The sequence below is a fragment of the Eublepharis macularius genome, chromosome 1 (assembly GCF_028583425.1).
Source record: "Eublepharis macularius isolate TG4126 chromosome 1, MPM_Emac_v1.0, whole genome shotgun sequence".
Taxonomy (NCBI): Eukaryota; Metazoa; Chordata; class Lepidosauria; order Squamata; family Eublepharidae; genus Eublepharis; species Eublepharis macularius.
The window spans coordinates 239,141,085-239,161,534 of NC_072790.1; the positions used below are offsets into that span (position 1 = coordinate 239,141,085).

Consider the following 20,450-nt stretch of genomic DNA (forward strand, 5'->3'; position numbering starts at 1 on the left):
GCACAGCACACCCACCTCTCCAAGCACATGATGCGCTTGGCACTTGGCCTTCGGCAAAGGTACCCGAACAGAACTGGAGAGGGGGGGGAGAGCCAAAAGGAGCTGCGAGGGAAGAACTGGGAAGTTCCCATGCGACATCTTGATTCCTCACTGCGACTGTACAGAGGGGAGGAGGGGAGGGAGCACTGCACCTTGGCTCACCTTTCTTCTGTGAGCTTTCTTGGCAAGACACTTAATGAACGGGGATGGGGGAGCAAAGGAACAAAACAGGGGGGGACAGAGAGATGAACAACCCCATCACCTAGAGCATGGGGTCCACACAGTGGAATGCTCCCCCCCTGCTCCGTCACGTCAGTGCTTCCGACCTTGGGTTGGCTTGTTTTCGATTTGAAGACCTGAGATTGAGCGCGGATTCCTCTCGCCCAGCGAACGACTTTGCTGAGAACACCTGCCCCGCCCCGCCCCGACACACAGGCACCAAAGCTGAGTCCACGTCCTTCCGCTTCGCGGGCGGTCCCGCGCACCTGGATGCTGAGCGCCCTTTGGACGAGGATCGAGTTGCCCTTACGCGGAGAAGACCCCCCTCCATCCCGCGGTGGATTCCCCGGTGCTCTCGCTGCAATTCAACAACTACTGGAGCTGGTATAGGGAGTAGGGAAAGAGGTGGAGCTGACTCCGAGGGGGCTGTCAGAGAGAGGAGTCTGAGGGGCGCCCACGCCCATGCTCACCCCCCGAGCCTCGATGATCGTGGCAAGGAGCTGCTGCTGCTGCTGGCGCAGAGCGTCCGTGATCAGCAAGGGCAGGGAGTTGAAGCTGGTGGCCAGTTGCTCCAGTTTGGACTCCAGGCCCCCGATCTGTTTCTCCAGGTCTTCGCTCCGGTCGTTCAGCTCCGTGATGAGGTCGTACATAACATTCTGCATCTGAGAGAGGAAAATCGGAAAGGCTGACACAGAGTCAGGGTCGGATTCTCATTTTCAACAGGGAGGGTCTCCCCCCCACCACCACAACTTTCCCTACTCCATCCTCCACTTATTATTGAGACACTACCATTGTTCCTGGAGCCTGATGGAGCATCAACCAAGCAAGACAGGTCTCTGCCCCACAGAGCCTGCCATCTAAAATTGGACATGCGGGAAGTAACAGAGAGGGGGGGGAGGTAAAAATAATCTGGGGAAGAATATGAATGCAGATTTCAAGGCTTAGTTTCTGTAGGGGAGGGAAATAAAGAGTTCAAGCCAAAGGCACCTGGGAAAAACAGCTAAAGAGAACCTCGAACTAGAACTAGAATTCCTCAGCAACTTCAGGACAATGGATTTTTTTGATTCGTGTTTCATTTATACTACCATGTTTTTATCGTATTTTGTGATCTGCTCTGAGCTCGCTTGCTCAGAATATAAATTTAATAAAATAAATAAAAATGGACCCTCCCCAAGCAGAACAGGGATGTCGGATTCTTATCTCGTTACAGATGCTATTTTTCTGCATTGTCCACCTCTGTGCATATTTCCCCAATTCTAACCAAGCGGATTAGATTGTGCACCGTACCTCTGCATCCTGATTCTAACTGGCCCTTCTTGGTAACACCCCCTCCTGCCTTCTGACTTGGATATTAGAGATGGTGGATCTTCGTTCTCATTTGTATCTGACAAAGTGAGCTCTGAGAGGAAAGCTTCTATCCTGGGAAACTTTGCCAGTTTCGGTGCAACCAAATTCAAATATGTGCTCTACTTCTACCAGCATGGCCACCCCACTTGAAACTCGTTGCATCTGATGGAGAGAGCTGTGGCTCTCGAAAGCTTATGCTACAATGAAGTTGGTTAGTTTTAAAGATGCTACTAGACTCTTTGCTATTTTGCCACTTGCAACTGTAAGAGAACCTAAATGTAACCGTATTGGTTCAGACAAATATGGCATCCCATTTCCAGCTGTGGCCAATCAGGTGCCACAGGGAGCCCACCAGCAAGGCCAATAGACAACACTACTGATTATACTCCCGCCTACTGACTATTCCCCAGCATCACACAAACAGTGTCCTTCTGTCTGTTTGGCTGTTGTAGCTGTCAGCCAGCTGTGCCCCTCTCCTCCCCTGAATTTGTCCAACCCCCTTTTAAAACCAATCGAAGCCTGTGGACAACATCACATGCATCTGGCAAGAGGCAGCCGCGTTGCCTTTCGTCTATCCTGCCCATCAGTTTCACAGGGGGACCACCAGCTGCATTGTTTCTCCCCAGTCCCTTTCTTCACCCCACGCATGATTTTGTAGACTTCCCTCTCCCCACCCCTCGGTCATCTTGTGGGGAAATGCGTTTTCCTTGGGGGTTCTGGACTGTTCCAAAACCTTCAACCGTAGTTTGAAAAAGTTCTCCTCTCCCTCTCTTAGCTGAGAATCCATCGGGGGATCCGAAGGTGCTCCGGCCACACCCAGCCAGACTTGGCAGATGCCAACGGCCTCCTGGGCTGAAGACAATGAAGTGGCCAGCTCATACCTTGGGCTGGAAGGGACACCACAGGCGACAGAGATTTGGACAATTTAAGATGCTGGAAAGACACTTCCTGGAGACTTCAGGAAAAGCTTCACTGACTCCCCCCCGGGGGGCGGGGTGGGGGGCAAACGGAGATAATAAAATCCCCTGACACTGAGGGGAAGCCCTCTTTTGGACTGATTCCACTGAGCTAGGAGGATCTCTCACTTGGCTCCTGCATGCCGCGGCTGTTGCCATGTGGAGGGTTGCAGGCCTGAACCAAGACTACAAATTAAGCAGAATAGAGAAGAGTCCAGTAGCACCTTTAAGACTAACCAACTTTACTGTAGCATGTAAAGTAAGCAGAGGCTTCCAAAAAGTTGTAACTTCTGCCTTAGAGTAAGATCCACTTAGGGCATGTATAGAGCGAGGGGAAGAGAAACTGCATTTTTACACCTTTCTTTTGGAATCCTTTGCTCAAACTACTGCTGTGTTTCAAGGTATGTGTGTGGACATTTTCTTTTTAACAAATGCTTTATAAATGTTGATGCTGGTAGCTGTTCTCTGTACCACCTAGACTTCCGTTGCTCAAACACACTTATTTTAAAATGGCATAAGAAAGGGGCAGTTGAGATTGGACACAGAAGAAGAACAAGTCAAAGATTTGTATAATAAAACGGGCAAAGAATTTTGGATATAGAATTCATGTGGAACAATGGGAGAATATGTGGCTGAAGGATCTTTCGAATTTGAAATAGAATTTTTACAAAATGATGGTATATTTCCCCAGAGAAACTATCCAAAATGTAAAAGAATGTTTCAAACAGATGTTGCAAGTGTCAACAAGAAGGGACATTTTCTCATTTATGGTGGACATGCAATAAAGCTTAGAAGTTCTGGAAGCCAATTCATTCAATTGTTCAGAAGATTTTGACGATCGACATACAAATGAAACCAGAGATGTTTTAGCTGGGTTTAATGAACAAACAGCTGGAAGTACACATGGTATATTGCCTACAATGGATGAATGGCTGGAGAAAATGATGGACTATGTTGTGCTAAACTAACATCTTCGATTAGAGAAAAGACTTTGGATAAACGTTTAACTGTATGGTAACCTCTTATTGACTTTATGCAGAAGAATTAATGATATGCGTTTTTGAAGATTAGGAAGAAAGGAGAGTTAAGTGTTAACGTTAAATTTAGAATAAGTATCAGCTTTTGATTGCTTCAAATGGAAAATTGGTATATACTCCTACTAGCTAGTTTTTCCTTCTCTTTCTTTCCCTTTTATTCTCGTTTTTTTATGTTCCTTTTTCTGATTTGTATACTTCTATTTAGTTTTGTTTTCTTTCATTTCCTCTTTTAACTGTACGTTTTATAATTATGCTGAAATTTTTCAATTAAAAAGTTATTATCCAGGAGGAGGGGGGGGGCTCTGTTAGCGAACTGCTAATCCCACTCCGGTGTGCAAGCAGTCTTTGCGGTAACCGGACGCTGGGCAACAGGAGACCCGGGCACGAGGCGGGGCCCCAGAATGGCAGGCCTACGCAGAGTAGCTGGGAGCCTGGCCCACTCAGCAGGCAATTCCCACAATGGCCAAATGGTAGCAGCAGTGTACGAAAAGGAGAGGAAAGCCCTGCCAAGGATTAAGAGGAACTAGGTGGATGGCATGTGCCAGGACTGCCCCCTAGTTAATTCTTATACACAGAGGGCCAGTGCCCACAGCTGTTCTGCCACACATCTTTTCCTCCCAAACAAAAAAAAATAGCCTTGCTTCATAGGGCAGAAGCCCCATGATCATTTTGAATTATCCTTTTCTGTGTTTTCTTCCCAATTCTTCAATGTTCCTTTTGAGATCAGTTTTGAGAAGAGAATAAAAGTGCATGAGTTACACGGGTGTTTCAGGAAGGAGTTCCAGGCATAAGGGGCAGCAAGGAAGAATGTGTGGGAAAACCATCTGTGGGAGTTAAAAGAGAGGGACAAGAATCTGGGGGTTGTGCTGGATCTCGGAGGAGAGAGGGCAGGGATTTACACAAGGGTGTCACATGGTCAGATTGATGAAAGAGGAGAATGACTTAGGAGGTAGAATTCTGCGTAGAGGCAAAAAGGCAGAGATTCAGCACTGGACGATGAGCAACAGGCAGACTGAGGCAATCTTATTTATGGTTTTAAATGTGATTTTATCCATGGTTGTTATCCAGTTTGAGCCCGTGCAAGCGAGAAGAGCAGAATGTAAGATTATTATTATTCAATAATGATGATGATGATGATAAAAGCCGCTGTAACCCAAATCCAGTTGTTGTAAACAGCTGGAACTGAGAATACAGCTTTGGCATCAGATAACGTGTTTCAGGAGGCCCCGAACACTCGCGTTTTCCTTTTAGAAACTGTTAAGGGCTAGAAACTTGCTTGGGAATTTTCCTTTCTGCAAAGAAGCTCCAGTTAACAGGTCTCTCTGGCCGGGGCTGGGCAGATGGGAAACGTTTTCTGTAATTTTATGGGACGAAGCAGACACATCCAACATCCTTTCTGTTGTTCTCTCCACATGATTTCCCAGGACACGGCAAGCCCTGATTGCTTTGCGGAACAACCTCCCCCCGCACCCGTACAATCCACAACAGTGGCGGGCGGGGGGAGCCCTCCATAAAACCAAATGGAGACCAGCAACGGGAGAAGGAGGATGGAGATTTTTAAAAAGATGTGTGTGTCGGTGGGGTGAGAGGATGAAAGAATGGCTGGCAAAGACTGGGGTGGGAGGGGAGCTGCTGCGAGCCTGAATAAAAAGCTGGTTGTTTAACAAGCGCAGTGAGCAACTTGGCTTTGTGCAAGGCAAAAACCAGCTCCCTCCCCTCCTCCAAGAACACAGTGGCAGCACAGACTGTGAATGCTGGGGAAAAGGTGGAAGGGGTCAGAGGCAAGCATAAAGAGCTTTGGAGTCGGGAGGGGGGGGGACGGCTGAAAAGCTTCATTCAAAGCCCCCGTTTCCACATTTCCCTCCTCCCACCATGCACAGACTCAAACAAGCAAATGACAAGCCCTTTGAGGCAACCCCGGACCCCGGAGCGGCATCTGCCTGTTGTAAATGTGCCTCCCCCGCCCCCACCGCCATCACTTTTCTCTGCCTTTGACTGGTTTGAGCAAGAAAAAGAACGGAGTTGCTTACACGCGCAGGGTAACCTGGCAACCAAATGCTGAGGGAAGCCCTAAACGGAAGGTGTCGGATCACGCGGCAGGCCCCAGACCCCCCCCCCGAAAAGCAATTTCAACACGGTAATATTAGTAATTATTGTTAACTAACAGTGGGCAGGCTTGGGCAAATCATAAAAGCCGCACACGTGGGCCACCCACACACCAAGTCAGGGTTTCTATGGACTCGGGGAGAGTCCCCAGCTATTCAGAAAAACAGTACACTGGAAATAAGACAAAAGGGAAAAGGACCCCCCCCCAACACACACACACACACACACACACACAAACAAACAATTAGGGTTGCCAGGTCCCTATATCCTGCTGGTGGGAGGGAGGGGGCTAGCACTTACCTTTGGTTTAAATCTCCAGGCACCAACGCAATGACATCACTTGGATGACATCACTTAGCTAAGTAATGGGCTTGCTTCCATACTTTGTGTGGGGCCAATTTAGCCTGTTGGGGGCCAGATTTAGCTCCTAGGAAGAGCAGGAGCATGCCCACCACCAGGCACGATGACGTCACTTGAGGAAGTAACATTATTGCACCCACTGGGGAGCACGCCCATTATGCACTGTCCGGGGATATCCCTTGCCTCCAGGGCCTGTTCCCCATGCCCCCCACCCCACTGGCCAGGTAAGTGGTGGCAAGGAGAGGAAGAGGCTGGGAGAGGGGTATCCCCTGCCCCCACTGGGAGCTCTACACCCATTACACCCTGACGAAGACTGAGCAATCTCCAGGAGGTACGGACTGCCGAGAGGCAGATAAAGGGGGTGGGGACAGAGATAGGGAAATTTGCTTGCTCGAATCCCTGAGCATTTACAGAATCCTGGAGGGGGAGGTTTAGGTTTGGGGAGGGGAACTTTCCAAATTATTTACTCCATTCAACCCCACACACTTGTTCCTCATAGACTTTTAAGATTCGTCTAATAGCCTAGTTAATAATCAAGCAAAACGGGGCCACTCAGATACAGGCCTGGGGCTTCCGCATTCTTGGAGTCTGTCCAAGTATGTTTATAAATTAAAAAGCATGTCCTGATGAGAACTGACCGTGCTCACTGCCCTCTAGGAGGAAGGGTATGTTGAGGGCAGTTGAACCAAAGAAAAGACAAAGCGGAGAGGGGAAATTGGCCACCTCGCCCCCACAAGCTTATATTGTAGAGCAGGGGGTCCCAAAATGGCCATGGCGCCAGCTGACATCTTTTCTGATGCCCACCAAGCGTTTTTAGAAAATGGGCAGGGTCAGTTGGGGCTTTTGCCCAGGAGGGTTTCTGATGAGCTCTGCAGATTTTAAAAAATGTTGCTTTGGGAGAAGCTGACACCACGGCAACAAGGATCTTCATTGAGTGACTGAAGGTAACAATATGGTAATTTTGAACAGTATGGTAATTTTAAAAGGCATCCCATTAAATAGAGCTTCTGCCTGTTGAAGAGTTAATATCAGAGATACGCATAACCTCGGCAAAGCATACACAGGGACAAAGCAAGACATTTCACATGCAAAACAACAGTCTGGCATGAAAGGGAAAAGTAGAATGAACGTCTTGAATAAGGAATAAAGGACCAAATCTTAAGGCAGAACAAGACCGTGCTCAGCCTCTTGCTTTTCAATCTGTGTATAAAAGATTTAGCCCTTTGTTCCTTATGCAAGACCTTTGTTCTACTTTGGTCTTTTAAGCACTTTTTATTTTGGTTCTTTACATTAGGATCTTTCTTATGTATTAGTAACCACACTCCCTAATGTTTTGTGGTTGGCTCCGCCTCCTGCAGAAGCCATTTTTAGTCAGCTCCAACTCCTGTAGTGGCCATTTTGTGGTTGGCTCCACCTCCTGTGGTGGCCATTTTTAATTGGCTCCGCCTCCTGTGGTGGCCATTTTGTGATTGCTCCTAACATCCAAAGGCACTCATAGACTCCAAAAGGCTGTGAACCCTGCTGTGGAAGGAGATCTGGGTCAGCGGAAGGGACTCTCTCAAACTGTTTATCCCCTCCCTCTATGATTTCTTACAGCACCCAACCTGTCATATGACTATTGCTTCCACTAATTCATTTCATTTCCATGCAGGGAGGGCTAGAACAGGCTAGAGAAAGATAAGGAGGGGACCGCTCTTCCCCCAGGGAATTTGGGAGAAAAACTACTGCTCAGATTGGGTGAATCTTTATCCCACTTTCCCTGCCACTTCAACAGGTTTTGCAGGCTCTTTTTAAAAACAAAACAAAACCCTGCTTTACCAGGAGGTACAAAGACAACCATGACAATGCCAGGGAAATTCAATCTTCTTCCCAACTATTTTCAAAGCAAATGACAAAGTGGGTACCACTCTGCATCCTATTACGGCTTATGCTGACAGGGAGCTAGCCCAGCTCAATACTTCCTGTAGTGAAGCGGATGGTTGCTTGATTTAATTTCACCCTGTCTTATTTATTTATTAGCTAAAATATTTATATTCCTTCTTTCCTTATGGTTTACCTGGGATAACAGGGTTGCAAAACGGGACCGCTCAAAAGTCGAGGATTCTGTCTGCTTGGGGGACTCCCCGAGTATTCCAGAAAATATGATTGTGTAATATTTATCTGCTTTGTTTTTTTTTTTAAAGAAGGCAACCCCCTCCATACAGGCTGATGAGGACACAGTACCCTCACAGCCCTCCACATGGCACGGCATGTTGAGGGCACCTGAGCATTGACTAAAGGGGAAAAAAGAATGGCGTAAGACGTGAACACTGGCTTGGATGAACCCCTAACATAGGATCTTGGATGGGGTGGCTTGAGAGGCACACATCTCCAACCTCCAAACTCTCCAAGAAAGCAGCAAGAAGTAAAATACCCTTCCCCTGCACTGGATTTCTCACTAGCGCCAAACCACTGCAATCAGTGTTATAGGGCCACAGCTTGCTGAGGTTAAAGGGCTATATTGAGGGGGTTTTAGCGTGGAAAACAGAAAAACTGACCTCATCGCAGGTCTGTAAAATTATAAACGGGGTGGAGAAAGAGGATCCAGAGAACGTTTTTTTTGCCAGAATTATTCCAGGACTCCGGGGGAGCCAATGAAGTCGATGAGCACTAGATTCGGGACAGGCAATACGGAAGTACGCCTTCACCCAAAGAATAATTAGGTTGTGGAATTCACTGCCACAGGAAGTGGCGGGGGCCATTAGTTTAGTTGGCTTTACAAGGGGGTGGAGACAAATGCATGGAGGAGGGGACCATCAATGGCTGTTAACCGCAATGGCTGAAGGGAACCTCCCTGTTCAGAGGCAGTGTACCTCTGAATAGCAGTTGCTGGGAGTTTTGGCTTTCGTACCCTTCTTGTAGGAGCATCTGGTATGCCACTGTATGAGACAGTATGCTAGACTAGACGGACCTCGGGTCATATCTAGCTTGGCTGGGCCTGGGTTTTAGCGATTTGTTTACACGGCCCCTGAGATCACTGGCCATGCATTTTTGTGCTACGGTGTGAAGCTGTTCATTTCTCCCATCTAGTAAGTCCTTGCTGTCCCTTAGCTTATAGAACTGCTACACTGAAAACATTTTTTTCAACCCTGAAAATATTTCTTCTTGTTTCTTGTGCATTATGTATGAGTTCCTGTCCGATTCGGTGAGTTGTCAGCTCCCTGGCTTCTTTACGATTTGTTTCTTCTTTACGATTTTATTTGCAAGGTCGGCACTGCTGTACACAAATCAAAATCACAATAAAAACAGAAGCTTGAGAAACACACGGACGACAAGTGTGTGGCTAGCCAGCCTGTGCTCATTCTATTTCACACCCCCGTCTTCCCAAAGAGACAGGAGTTGGAAATGCCCAGGTCTGAAACCTTGCCTTTAGAAGAGTCCATAAGCAAAATAAAGTTGGAGTGAGCCTTCTATATCAGAGGAAGATTCCTTGTATGGGAGGTGGGGAGTATTGTTAGTGGAACTGATCTTTGGGATCCAACCAGCAGATTATAAACGGATGACCTGAGACCTAAACTAGACGAGACGTATTACACAAGCACACGCAAGTGAAGGGAGATGTGGATGTTAGCCTGGAAGTGTAGTTTAAATTTCACCTCTCTCTACAGAGCTGGCGAAGATCGCGTTCGTTAATTTCCTCTTTGCCTCCTCAGAGGGGAGGTGAAATTGACAGAGCCTTCAGGGACGCAAAGAAGAAATTAACAAACCCTCTGAGGAGTGATCTTTGCCAGCTCTGTAGAGAGGTGAAAAACTATGCTTCCCAGCTAACATTGCACCTCCCTTCACTTGAGCTTCCCTGTGTAATTTGTCTTGTGTAGTTTAGCTCTGGTGGAAATTAGTAGTTATAGCAGCACTTGGATTTTAGAGGGGCCTGCCCCTCCAAACTGTTTTTAGAAAGCTATGGTGGGGGGATGGAATTGGTGGGGCGTGTGGATTTCATTTGTGACCACCCCTTCTTTCCCCATCATAACTGGAGGCTAGGACTACGGGTGGTTGTGGAGTGCGAGCTTTGAGATGTAGAAGTGGGAGACCACTTGAAGCGATAATCTTCAAGACTCCAATCCCCTTAAGAAAAAAACTGCCCCCTGTCCTTGAGATGCTGTCTAAGAGCCAAGCGACAAGTGACGCCTGACACAGGTTGGACACTTGTCAGGTTCCCTCAAGTATTGATGGGAAATGTAGGCGTCCTGGTCTTGCAGCTGTGATGGAGAGCCAAGCTGCAACCAGGATGCCTACATTTCCCATCAAAACTTGAGGTAGGCTGACAAGTGTCCAACCTGTGTCAGGCGTCACTTGTAGCTTGGCTCTAAGCAAAGGGGGTGGAGAGGCGCTGTTTTCTCTCTGAACAGGGAAGGGCTGGGAGGCAGTTCTCTGTAGCAGACAGCCACCTGCTCTGGAAGGAAGCCCTGTTCCTGAATTACAACTGTCTAGGGTCAGGCCCGAGGGAAAGGGAAATGCACTCTGCATATGCTCAGAAGTACTCTATTTGGCGGCTTTGTCTCAAACGGACCTCTTCAAAGGAGGCATGAGAAAGAAAAGCGAGGCCTTCTCGGCTATGGCTCCCTAGTTACAGGAAGCCTTTTCCCGGCAACGGCTCTCCCGATGCCAGGACCTGTCAAGTTTTCAGCACCAGGTGGAGAGGTGTTTATCTTCCCAGGCTGTCTGCAAAATAGTTTTCCTTGTGGGTTTTGCCCTGTGGGTGGTTTTATGGTTATGATTTTTGTCCCTCTTGTTATATTTTGTTGATGAATTATTTAACTAACGCCTGGGTTTTAATGATTCTGTTCTGCTCTGTTCTGCTCCGTTCTGCTCTGGCCCGGCTGTTTTTCAGATGTGTTTCAATTCTGGTCCTCCTAATTGCTTGTCGTCGGCGTCTTTTAAAGACTTCTGTATGGATCGTTTTTTTGCTGCCGTCACGGATAGGTTGCTGTCAGGGCTGGGGCATAAGATTGTTTTTAATGGCAGAGGGTGGCTTCTGTGGACTCCTTCTGCTAACAGCGGTGCTTTCCGCTGGCGGAGGAAGCTCTTGCATCTGCAGAAAGTTACTTGCACCGGAGGGAAAGGGCAGCCACCAGCGGGACGGATCTGCAAGTATTTCTGTATCTGATCTGTTTGTCCCAAGAGCTTTTGGACTCAGGAATGGGCCAGAAATCTCTCCAATGAGTAAACATTAAACTGGGGGAGTGGGTGTGGCTAAAGAAAGAAGGGGAGGTGCTCAGTGGGTGTGGCTAAAGGAGTGTAAGGGCGGGGCTATCTGAGGAAGGGCATCGGGCAGAGATTCTGTTCAAAACTGGACTCCATTCATGCCCCATTTGCTTTAGGACTATAATCTGAATGGCACTACATCAAGGGTGGGGGGGAAATAAAGGGGAAAAGAAAAATCAGGATGAAATGGAGAAAGGACAAACGAAAAAGGAGGAGGAAAAAGAGAAAGGGGGGGTGCCAGGAGGAAGTTAGTCAAAACTGCTCTCTTAGACTGAAACAATTTTTTAAAAAACGGTTTGACTGTTAATTGATTCCTGCTTCCTTAATAGGATTTCCCGCTGTCACTTCTTCTGTTTGCTGCAATTATGCTGTTTTATTGTTGTTTTCGATTCTGGGAGTTTATTTGGAAGCTGCCCTGATGATCTACGTTGGGAGGAAGGGAGAGGTAAAAATCTTTTAACAGCAGGAAGACGGAGAGGAGGAGGAGGAAAGCGAATAGCCTCAAATGGTTCAGTCATTCCTTTGTTGACTTCACAATATGAATGCCAGGACTTTGCCCCTCTTCCTTTCGAGTCCTCTTTATAAGGACGAGCTGGTGGCTCCAGTGGGGGGCGGATTAGAGAGGCGCTGAAGGCTGTAGAGGTCACTCGGGAAAGCATAACCCCCCCCCCCGTCTGTGGGTTGCGGCACAGAATGAGAAGACAGATGGCAGGGGGGCAGGGAAACCCATTTTCAAATGCTTAGTTACACACAAGACCAACAGCCGCTTCCTGTTGAACAGCAGGCAAGAGGCCATGCGAGAACATTGCTCCCTAAAGTGCTAGCTTTCTCCTGGCAAGGTACATTTAAAATAACAACAGCAACAGCAACACTCTATTTATATACCACCCTTCAGGGCGACTTATCATCCACTCAGAGCGGTCTAATAAGCATGTCATTATTATCCCCACAATAATCACCCTGTGAGGTGGGTAGGGATGAGAGAGCTCTGAGAGAGCTGTGACTGACCCAAGGTCACCCCGCTGGCTTCAAGCGGAGGAGTGGGGAATCAAACCCGGTTCTCCAGATTAGAGTCCCCGTGTTCTTAAACACTACACCAAACTGGGAATCGATTCACCAGTGTGATCCCCACTGCCGCCCCCCCCCATAGTGGGAAGTGGTACGCTCTGTTCTACCACATCTGGACTCTACCACCACATCCCCATCTAGGGACCAGGAGGCGGATGTTTACCTTGGAAAGATCGACCAGGGTGTTGGCTTGATCGCTCAGCTTTCTCTGCTCCATCTTGACGCTCCTTAGCCTGGAAAGGGATGAAAGAACCAAGGCTGGCCTTCAGAATGCTACAGTCAATTGGGCCACCGTTCTTCCCCTTGAGACTGTGCAGAACCTGGGACTGGCGATTCTCCTTTACTCATCTTGCATGGCTGTAGTGGTTGCCTCAATGAGGGCCAGGACACCTTGATGGCTAGAGCACTTACTTGGAACTCCACTACCACCGAGCGGCCTGCACGAAAGCTCATCAATGAGCCCCGCCCCTCCGAAAATCCCCTAAGCATTTTTGGCAACTGTACCGCAGGGTCGGCCCGGGTTAATACTTGGATGGGAAACCACCAAGGAAGTCCAGGGTTGCTACACAAAGGCAGGCAATGGCAAACCACCTCTGTTCCATCTCTTGCCTTGAAAACCCCAGGGGGTTGCCACAAGTTGGCTGTGACCTGACACACACCACTGGAGAAGCCAGGGATCGACCTCGGAACCTTCTGCAGGCTGAGCGGATCCGAGTGCAAGCAAGACATTTCAACCAGCCATCCTTTGGCAAGAACCACTTCACCCCCCACTTCTCAATACTGCCTCTATGCCCAGCTATTTCTTTCCTAGAAACCCCCTTTGTAGATTTCCGTGGCCGCATCGCCCCCGTCAAAAAGGAAACGGGGAAATCGCTGAGTGCAGCATTGTGGGAGGCAGCTCCAGAAAGGTGGGGCAAGTGCTCTGAGATTCATTACTGAGCCTTCCCCGCAGGGAGGAAAAGCGGGAACAGTTTTCTGCAGCGACAGCATTGGAGGGTTTTAAACGAGTCTGGGGCAGAAGGGTCTTCCCCAGCCCCTTAAAGCAAGACAGACGCCAAGGTTGAAAGACTGCCCTGATGCCTAGCTGCAAGGTCACCTGTGCCCCAGGTGGCAACCTGGGTGAAAGATCCAGTAATATGAAGACTGGAAGATCCCAGGAGCAAAAAGTTACGGAGCTAGATTATATCAGGCCGCCGGACCACCTAACATGGCACTTCTGGGTCTTGAACATCTGCTGAGATCCATAACTGGATATGCCCTGGATCAAACCTGGGCCCTTCTGCATGCTGGGCACACACTCTGCCCCCGGGCTCTGGCCTTCCCTCTGGGTATTAAGCTGCCCGCCCACTGAGTCAGACCTCAGACCCTCCCAGCCTGTATTTCCTGCTTTGGCTGGCAGCAGCTTTCCCGCAGGCCAGGCCAAGAGCTTTCCCAGCTCTTCTACCTGGGGCCCGTCAAGCGGAGAAGCCAACGCAGAGGAAAAAGGGGGCCCCGCTTACTGGTGAATGGCTTGGAGGAACTTCCTCTGGTGCTTCCGGACTTTGGCGTGATCGATCTTCTTCAGCAATTTGGTGTGTTTGTAGATGAGCCAGGTTTCCCGCAGGACGTTGGCGGCGGCGTTTTTGATCTGCAAGCAGAAAGCAGAGAGCCCGCCCAGGCGGAGAGGGGGTTTAGCAGACATCCACCCGAAGAGAGGAGGGCCAATCCCCCTCTCTCTACTCCCTGCAAGTTGCACCGCGATGACAACCGCCAAGAGACCTTGTTGTCCACGGATCTGTGCGTGCAGGTCATGGTTCGTCCCTTCTCCATTGTTGTGTCTGACAATCCTTTCCTTTCAGCATGCAAGAGAACGTACCCTAATATCTATCTGGTTTTATCTGATCAGTCCAGCATCCGGCTTCTAATCCCAGCATACTGGTGGCCTCTTGGCAATTGCAAGAAGGGCATAAACTGCAAGGAAGTCCTCCTTCCCTCTCCCCCGGCTACTGAAAATCAACAGCCAGCAAAGCCGGGCATCTCTCGGGGCCTGTGTTCCAGTTGAAAAGCTCACCCTTGACCTGAGCCATATCTCGGCCAGGAGGAAGAGAAAGACTGAATTGTCATTTAGCTGCCAGCTCCTCCTCCTCCCCCTCTCTGGACCACTCCAACCTCTGTTGCAGGGACAGAGAGCGAGGAGGAGATGCTGCAGCAGTCAAAGCTGGCCGGCAGTTGCCACTCCTGCTGTGACTGCTCAGCCCACAGCAGGAGGATGGTGGCAGCGTTGTGATGCCGGTATTGCCGTGGCTGGGGAGAACCTGGAGAGAAGACGGGGGATGCAGAGAAAAACCGCCCGGCAGCTCCATCCAGCCTTACTTGACCTCTTCAAATCTAGACTGGATACATCTGACAGCAATGCTGATTCTGTGAACCTGGGCAGATCATGAGGGAGAGGGCAGAATAGGTTACATCACGGCTTAGTTCTCGTGGCCTTCTTACATGCCCAGGGTAAGGCCGATCGCCACCTTGGGGTCAGGTAGCAATTTTCCACAGACCACTTTGGCTAGGGATCCTGGGGGTGTTTTGCCATCTTCTGGGCATGGAGTAAGGGTCACTGGGGCAGTCGGGGGGGAGGGTAGTTGTGAATTTCCTGCATTGTGCTGGGGTGGACTAGATGACCCCAGAGGTCCCTTCCACCCTATGATTCTATGAGAGAACCGGTCTTAAGAGTAGGGCTTGCTTTTTTCTACGCCTGCCCCCTTTTTCCCCAATAAAGAGCTTGGCAAACTCTTAGGCTTTCACAGTGGTTTGCATTATGGTGGCCGGTCCCAACAGAATGTTCTGTACGGCCTTTGCCATGGTGACTGCAGTGAGACAACACTCTGCACGCACTCTGCACGCACTTGTTCCATACCTGCAGTCTCTGTTCAGAGAGGGGATCCTTGCCTGAACAGAGGCCCAGCTGGAAACGAACAGTTTGTTGCTGTGTCTCCACGAGACCAGCCTCGCGTATGGCCAGCAGACGGGCCCGGCAGCTTCGCACGCGTCTCAGGAAGCTGTTGGTTAAACAGCAGCCTCCTCGCCAGGAAAATTAATTGGCTCTGACTGCCCTGGCCCCAAGCCAACCTACCAATAATCCCTTAAAGAGAAAGCTAGAGGGAAGCTTCACTGGCGCCAGCATTCCCGACGCTTCAATGAATACCCTCCCCTGCCCATTCCACTGCCTTCTTGAAAACATGCTATTACCAGATTAACTCGATGGGCAGCAAATCTCGAACTCGGAGCCCACAGATTGCGATGGCTGGGAGCTTTTCATTTGCAGGGGGATATGCCCAGCAGATAACACAGACCAATGGTCCATTGTGTTCCTTATGGCCTACTTGGGATCTCTGAACTGGAAAAGCCATGGATTGAACCAGAAATTGTGGGCCTGCAGAGGAGATCCTCTACCGCTGAGCTACGGGCCCTCCTCGTGTACAGAATGCTGGGCACAGAGAATTGGGAGAGGGGAAGTGGGACCAACAGCCGTCTTGCTTGGCATCGCACAGGATCTACCGCGCTTCAAGACTGTTTTAGCTTTTATGCAAACCAGCAGTGAAGACATTCAGTTCTTTGGGGAAAACAGCCGTGGTGACGGCAGGCCCGAACTGGAAACGAGGGCAGATGTCTTTATTAAAATGGAATCTGCACCTATTTATTTCTCCCAGCCCCCTCCCCATGCATTTTGAACATTTTCTTAATTTTTACTTCTGACGTTCATGTACAGATCGCGTCATCTCTAGCACAAACAGAGGAGGCTTGCGGACTTTTGGGGTGTTAAAAATACAAAAAGCTTATCAAAACACACATACACACACAGCCAGGTCTGCTCTAGTCACATGAAACCCACATCCCCTGATTTTCAAAGAGGCGCACAAAAACAGAGAAATCCAGTAATTTCAAATGCAGTGGTGGTTATCCATGCCGATAAATATCGGGAACTGATGGGCTGTGCACAACGCAAAAGCACAATCCAGTAATTGCAGACATCTGAAATTCAAAAGGCACAATCCAATCATCTCCCAACATTTATCGCTGTGGGTAAGCCTTTGAAATCACTAGGTCACCTTGTGTGTTGGGAATGCCTCCTCTTCTCCCCAACTCCCAGGCTTGCATTCTACAGTCTTTAAGGTTTCTTAGGAGGTTTTCCTGTACTGCCTCTCAGGTTTTGATCATCTCGCGTTCATTTTTAAATTTTATTTACTTCATTTGTAACCCACCTTTCTCACTGAGACACGAGGAGGATGAGGCTTTCTTTGCAGCCGTTTGTCTGCAATGCCCTTCCTTGCATCTGTAGTCCTGGCCAGAGAATCTGGGATGTTTGGGACTGCTTTATACAGACCGCTGGCCTGCTTAATACTGTCTGCTCCGACTGCTCTCCCGGGTCTCTGGTCTTTCACATCACCTCCTACCTGTTCCTTTTACATAGAGATGCTAAACAGTAAAAGAGTCCAGTAGCACCTTTAAGATTAACCAACTTTATTGTAGCGTAAGCTTTTGAGAACCACAGGTCTCTTGTGCATGCATCTGACGAAGAGAGCTGTGGTTCTCAAAAGCTTACACTACGATAGTCTTAAAGGTGCTACTGGACTCTTTACTATTTTGCAACAACCGACTAATGGCTATTCCTCTGGATCTATGACCATAGAGATGCTAGGAACCGAACCTGGGACCTTCTGCATGCCAAGCAGATGCCCTGTCGCTGAGCCACAGCCACCTGCCCGCAACAGGTACACATGGAACTACTTTATACTGAGTCGTCCTATCGGTCCATCTAACTCAGGACTGTGAATAGCTGCAGCTCCCCGACAGCAGGACCGGGCAGCCTTGAACAGGAGAGGCCAGGAGAGGAGAGGGGAGCTGGAATCTTCATTGTACGAAGCCACTGAGCCACAGATTTCTACCAAACCTCTGAACTCAGGAATCTGCCCTCTGCCAAGTCAGACCACTGGTTGATCTAACCCAGTGTGGAACACTCCGACCGACAGCCCTGTGGCTTGAGATGATAGGAATCTTCTGCCACAGAGACCCTTAATAGGGTTGCCAGCTTCAGATTATGTGAAATTCCTGGAGATTTTGGGGGTGGAGCCCCCAGGGTTTGGGGAGGGGCTGGCAGGGTTTGGGGAGGGGAGAGACCTCAGCAGGGTATAACGTCATAGATTCCACCCTCCGAAGGAGCCATTTGCTCCAGGGGAACTGTAATTCCAGGAGATCTTCAGCTATTGCCTAGAGGTTGACAACCCTAGCAGACTCATCTTGTTCCGTCTCACTCAATACTGTCCTTCTTTGGCTGGCAGCGGCTCTCCTATGGCTCAGGCAGAGAAAGGCTTTTCCCAGCAACTGCAACCTGCAATCCTTTACCTGGAGACGCCAAGAACTGAACCAGGGACCTTGTGCATGTGCCACTCCACCACTGAGCTACAGTCTCTGCCCAATAATATCTGAAGATGCCTTCTATGGACGTTTCTGGTGATTCCTAGAGCTACCCTTTGTCACTTCGGGGTTGTGCCTGGAAGTGATGTCGCCAGGGCTTTTTTTCCTGGGAAAAGAGGTGGTGGAACTCAGTGGTGGAACTCAGGACTGCACAATGACGTCACTTTGGGTCAACTGGAACAAGGGGGGAGTTCTTTAAAGTTTAAATCGCCCTCAGCGAAAACGGTCACATGGTTGGCAGCCCCGCCCCCTGATCTCCAGACGGAGGGGAGTTTAAATTGCCCTCCGTGCCGCTCCAGCAGCACAGAGGGCAATCTAAACTCCCCTCTGTCTGGAGAGCAGGGGGCGGAGCTGCCAGCCATGTGATCATTTTCAAGAGGTGCCGGAACTCTGTTCCACCGCGTTCCCACTGAAAAAAAGCCCTGGATGTCGTGATGTCACATCTCCCCAGCTCTCCCACTGGTTGCCAGGCTCAGAGGACTGAGCCAGGGGCTTCCACAATAGGGTGGCTGTAAATTTTGCTTGGGCTGTCGAACTTATCATGTTCAAAGGTGGCGATCAGATGCAAGCCGATCACTCAGTCCGTTTGGTTTGTGCCGAGCAGCTGCGAATGCCTGCCCAACCAGTTTGCACTGAGTTTTCCAAAACTGCACATGCGCAAAGACACTGCTGATTCAAACAGATCAGCAGCTGTGAATATCATTCAGGACTGCTCAGATGAACAAAAAGGGTAAGATTTTATTGAAACACAGCATGACTTGATGACTGATTTAAATGATTGGGGGGCGATCTAATAGCTTAAATAACTGCCTGCTGAATGGAACTGCTACACAGCAAGGATGGGAGGAGTGTAGTAGGATTCAGTGAGGACACACATGCGTGAAAAGTCAGTTGCTCTGCACTGCGTGACTACAAAAGAATACAGCGAAACAACATGCTGAACACCCACGAAGAGATCAACAAACTATCAAACTGCTCGCCGAAAAATCAGGTCTGCTTGCAAACGGTGAACAGGTTGCAAGTCGACCCTCATGCAAAGCAGATGCTTGGCCACTGAACCGCAGCTGCTCTGGTGAAACGCAGGCCTTTTCTTTTAACACACGCCTCTCAGTCAACCTTTCGATAGCCCCGCAGGGCATATCGCCTGCCAGCTAGGCCTTAGCTCTCTATTGCAATCCTGAAGAGCCAATCCATCGCGAGCGAGAGATCATCGCGTAGGAAACCGTGCCTAATGCCTGGCACGTGTTTGAAACTAACACCTATGGCCAAGGACGTAGATAAGATTGCAGTGAAGGTCAGCCTGTACTGCTCCGTAGCTATCTGCGTGCTGCAAAAAAAATATTATGAAAGCCTAGCCGGGTGTGTGCGTGTGTTTGCTGCTGGAAGGGCACCCAAAAGATGTTGGAGGAACATGAGCACCTATTGGAAAGGTATCAATGTCAGGTTTTAAGTGCACATGGAGTATTCCAAAATTCAAAGTGCAAGCAAGATAATTAAATCACCCGCCAATCATTCTGAGTAGGCAATAGGTACCAATATTGGGCAGTGTGCCTTTTTCTCTTTGTAAGATTGATCCTGCAGTTTGGAGCCTTTTTAAGATTAGAAAAAGAGATGACTAAGGGTTTTGGGAGATGCGATAGAATGCTTATAAATTTATGCGTGGTGGGGAGAATGAGGGCAGAGAAAACTTCTTCTCCCTTATCCATAATCCCAGAACCCAGCGCCTCCTTCACCCTCCCCAGCGTCTCCCGATGATATGCCCCATTAGCTTACAGAATCTCCTGCCACAAGGTGTGGGATTGGCCTTCAACCTAGATGGCTTTAAAAGAGGATCATCAACGGCTGTTAGCCACCATGGCTAAATGGAACCTCTGTGTTCAGAAACAGTGTACCTGTGCATCCAGTTTGGGGGAGGCACAAACAAGGGGAAGCTTTGCAAGGTGTCTGATGGCCTTTGGGAGGAATAGAGGGATCTGGTTGGCCATCGTGAAACAAGGGATACGGGGAGCAAAGGGAAATTTGGTCTGACTCAGCAAGGTTCATAGAATCATAGGGTCGGAAGGGACCTCTAGGGTAATCTAGTCCAACCCTCTGCACAATGCAGGAAATTCACAACCACCACCACCCACCAACTGCCCCAGTAACTGATGCTCCATGCCCAGAAGATGGCAAAACACCTTCCAGGATCGCTAGCTAAACTGGCCTGTTGAAAATCGCTAAAGGTTGTTCTTTAGTACCTCTTCCTGATAGCCAGTATAAGAAAATCCAAGCACTGACACAGATATTAGATCTGTTTCGATAAACCCATGGCCACTGTTTAAAGGAATGATTTACTCACATTCTCTTATTTTCTCTCTCTTCATCTCCAATTTCTAGATGATGGCCAGTGTGATGTAACAGTTAAAGCACTGAAAGACTCGGGAGGCATGAGTTCAAATCCGCCCTTGGCTGTACATGTAACTGACCAATCCTGAGCCAGCCATTCTGAGCCTATCCTACCTCACAGGGTTGTTGTGAAGGCCGAATGGAGGAGGAGAGCCACAAAAGCCCCCCCGAGCTCTTCAGAGAAATGGCATGTTAAAGACAGAATAGGGAGACAGGTAATGCAGCTGACAATGTCCTTTGC

General features: G+C 49.0%; 1 protein-coding gene across 1 annotated transcript in view; it reads right to left on the reverse strand.

Annotated features, from left to right (window-relative positions):
- Positions 1-469: 469 nt before the first annotated feature.
- The window catches only part of KCNN3 (potassium calcium-activated channel subfamily N member 3), a 140,721-nt gene continuing 120,740 nt past the window's right edge, over positions 470-20,450 (reverse strand). The window contains exons 6-8 of the mRNA XM_054973280.1: positions 13,876-14,003; positions 12,540-12,609; positions 470-920 (exon numbers count right to left, since the gene is read on the reverse strand). Coding sequence (XP_054829255.1) covers positions 624-920; positions 12,540-12,609; positions 13,876-14,003 — 495 coding nt within the window. The 3' untranslated portion in view covers positions 470-623. The remainder of the gene's footprint in view (positions 921-12,539; positions 12,610-13,875; positions 14,004-20,450) is intronic.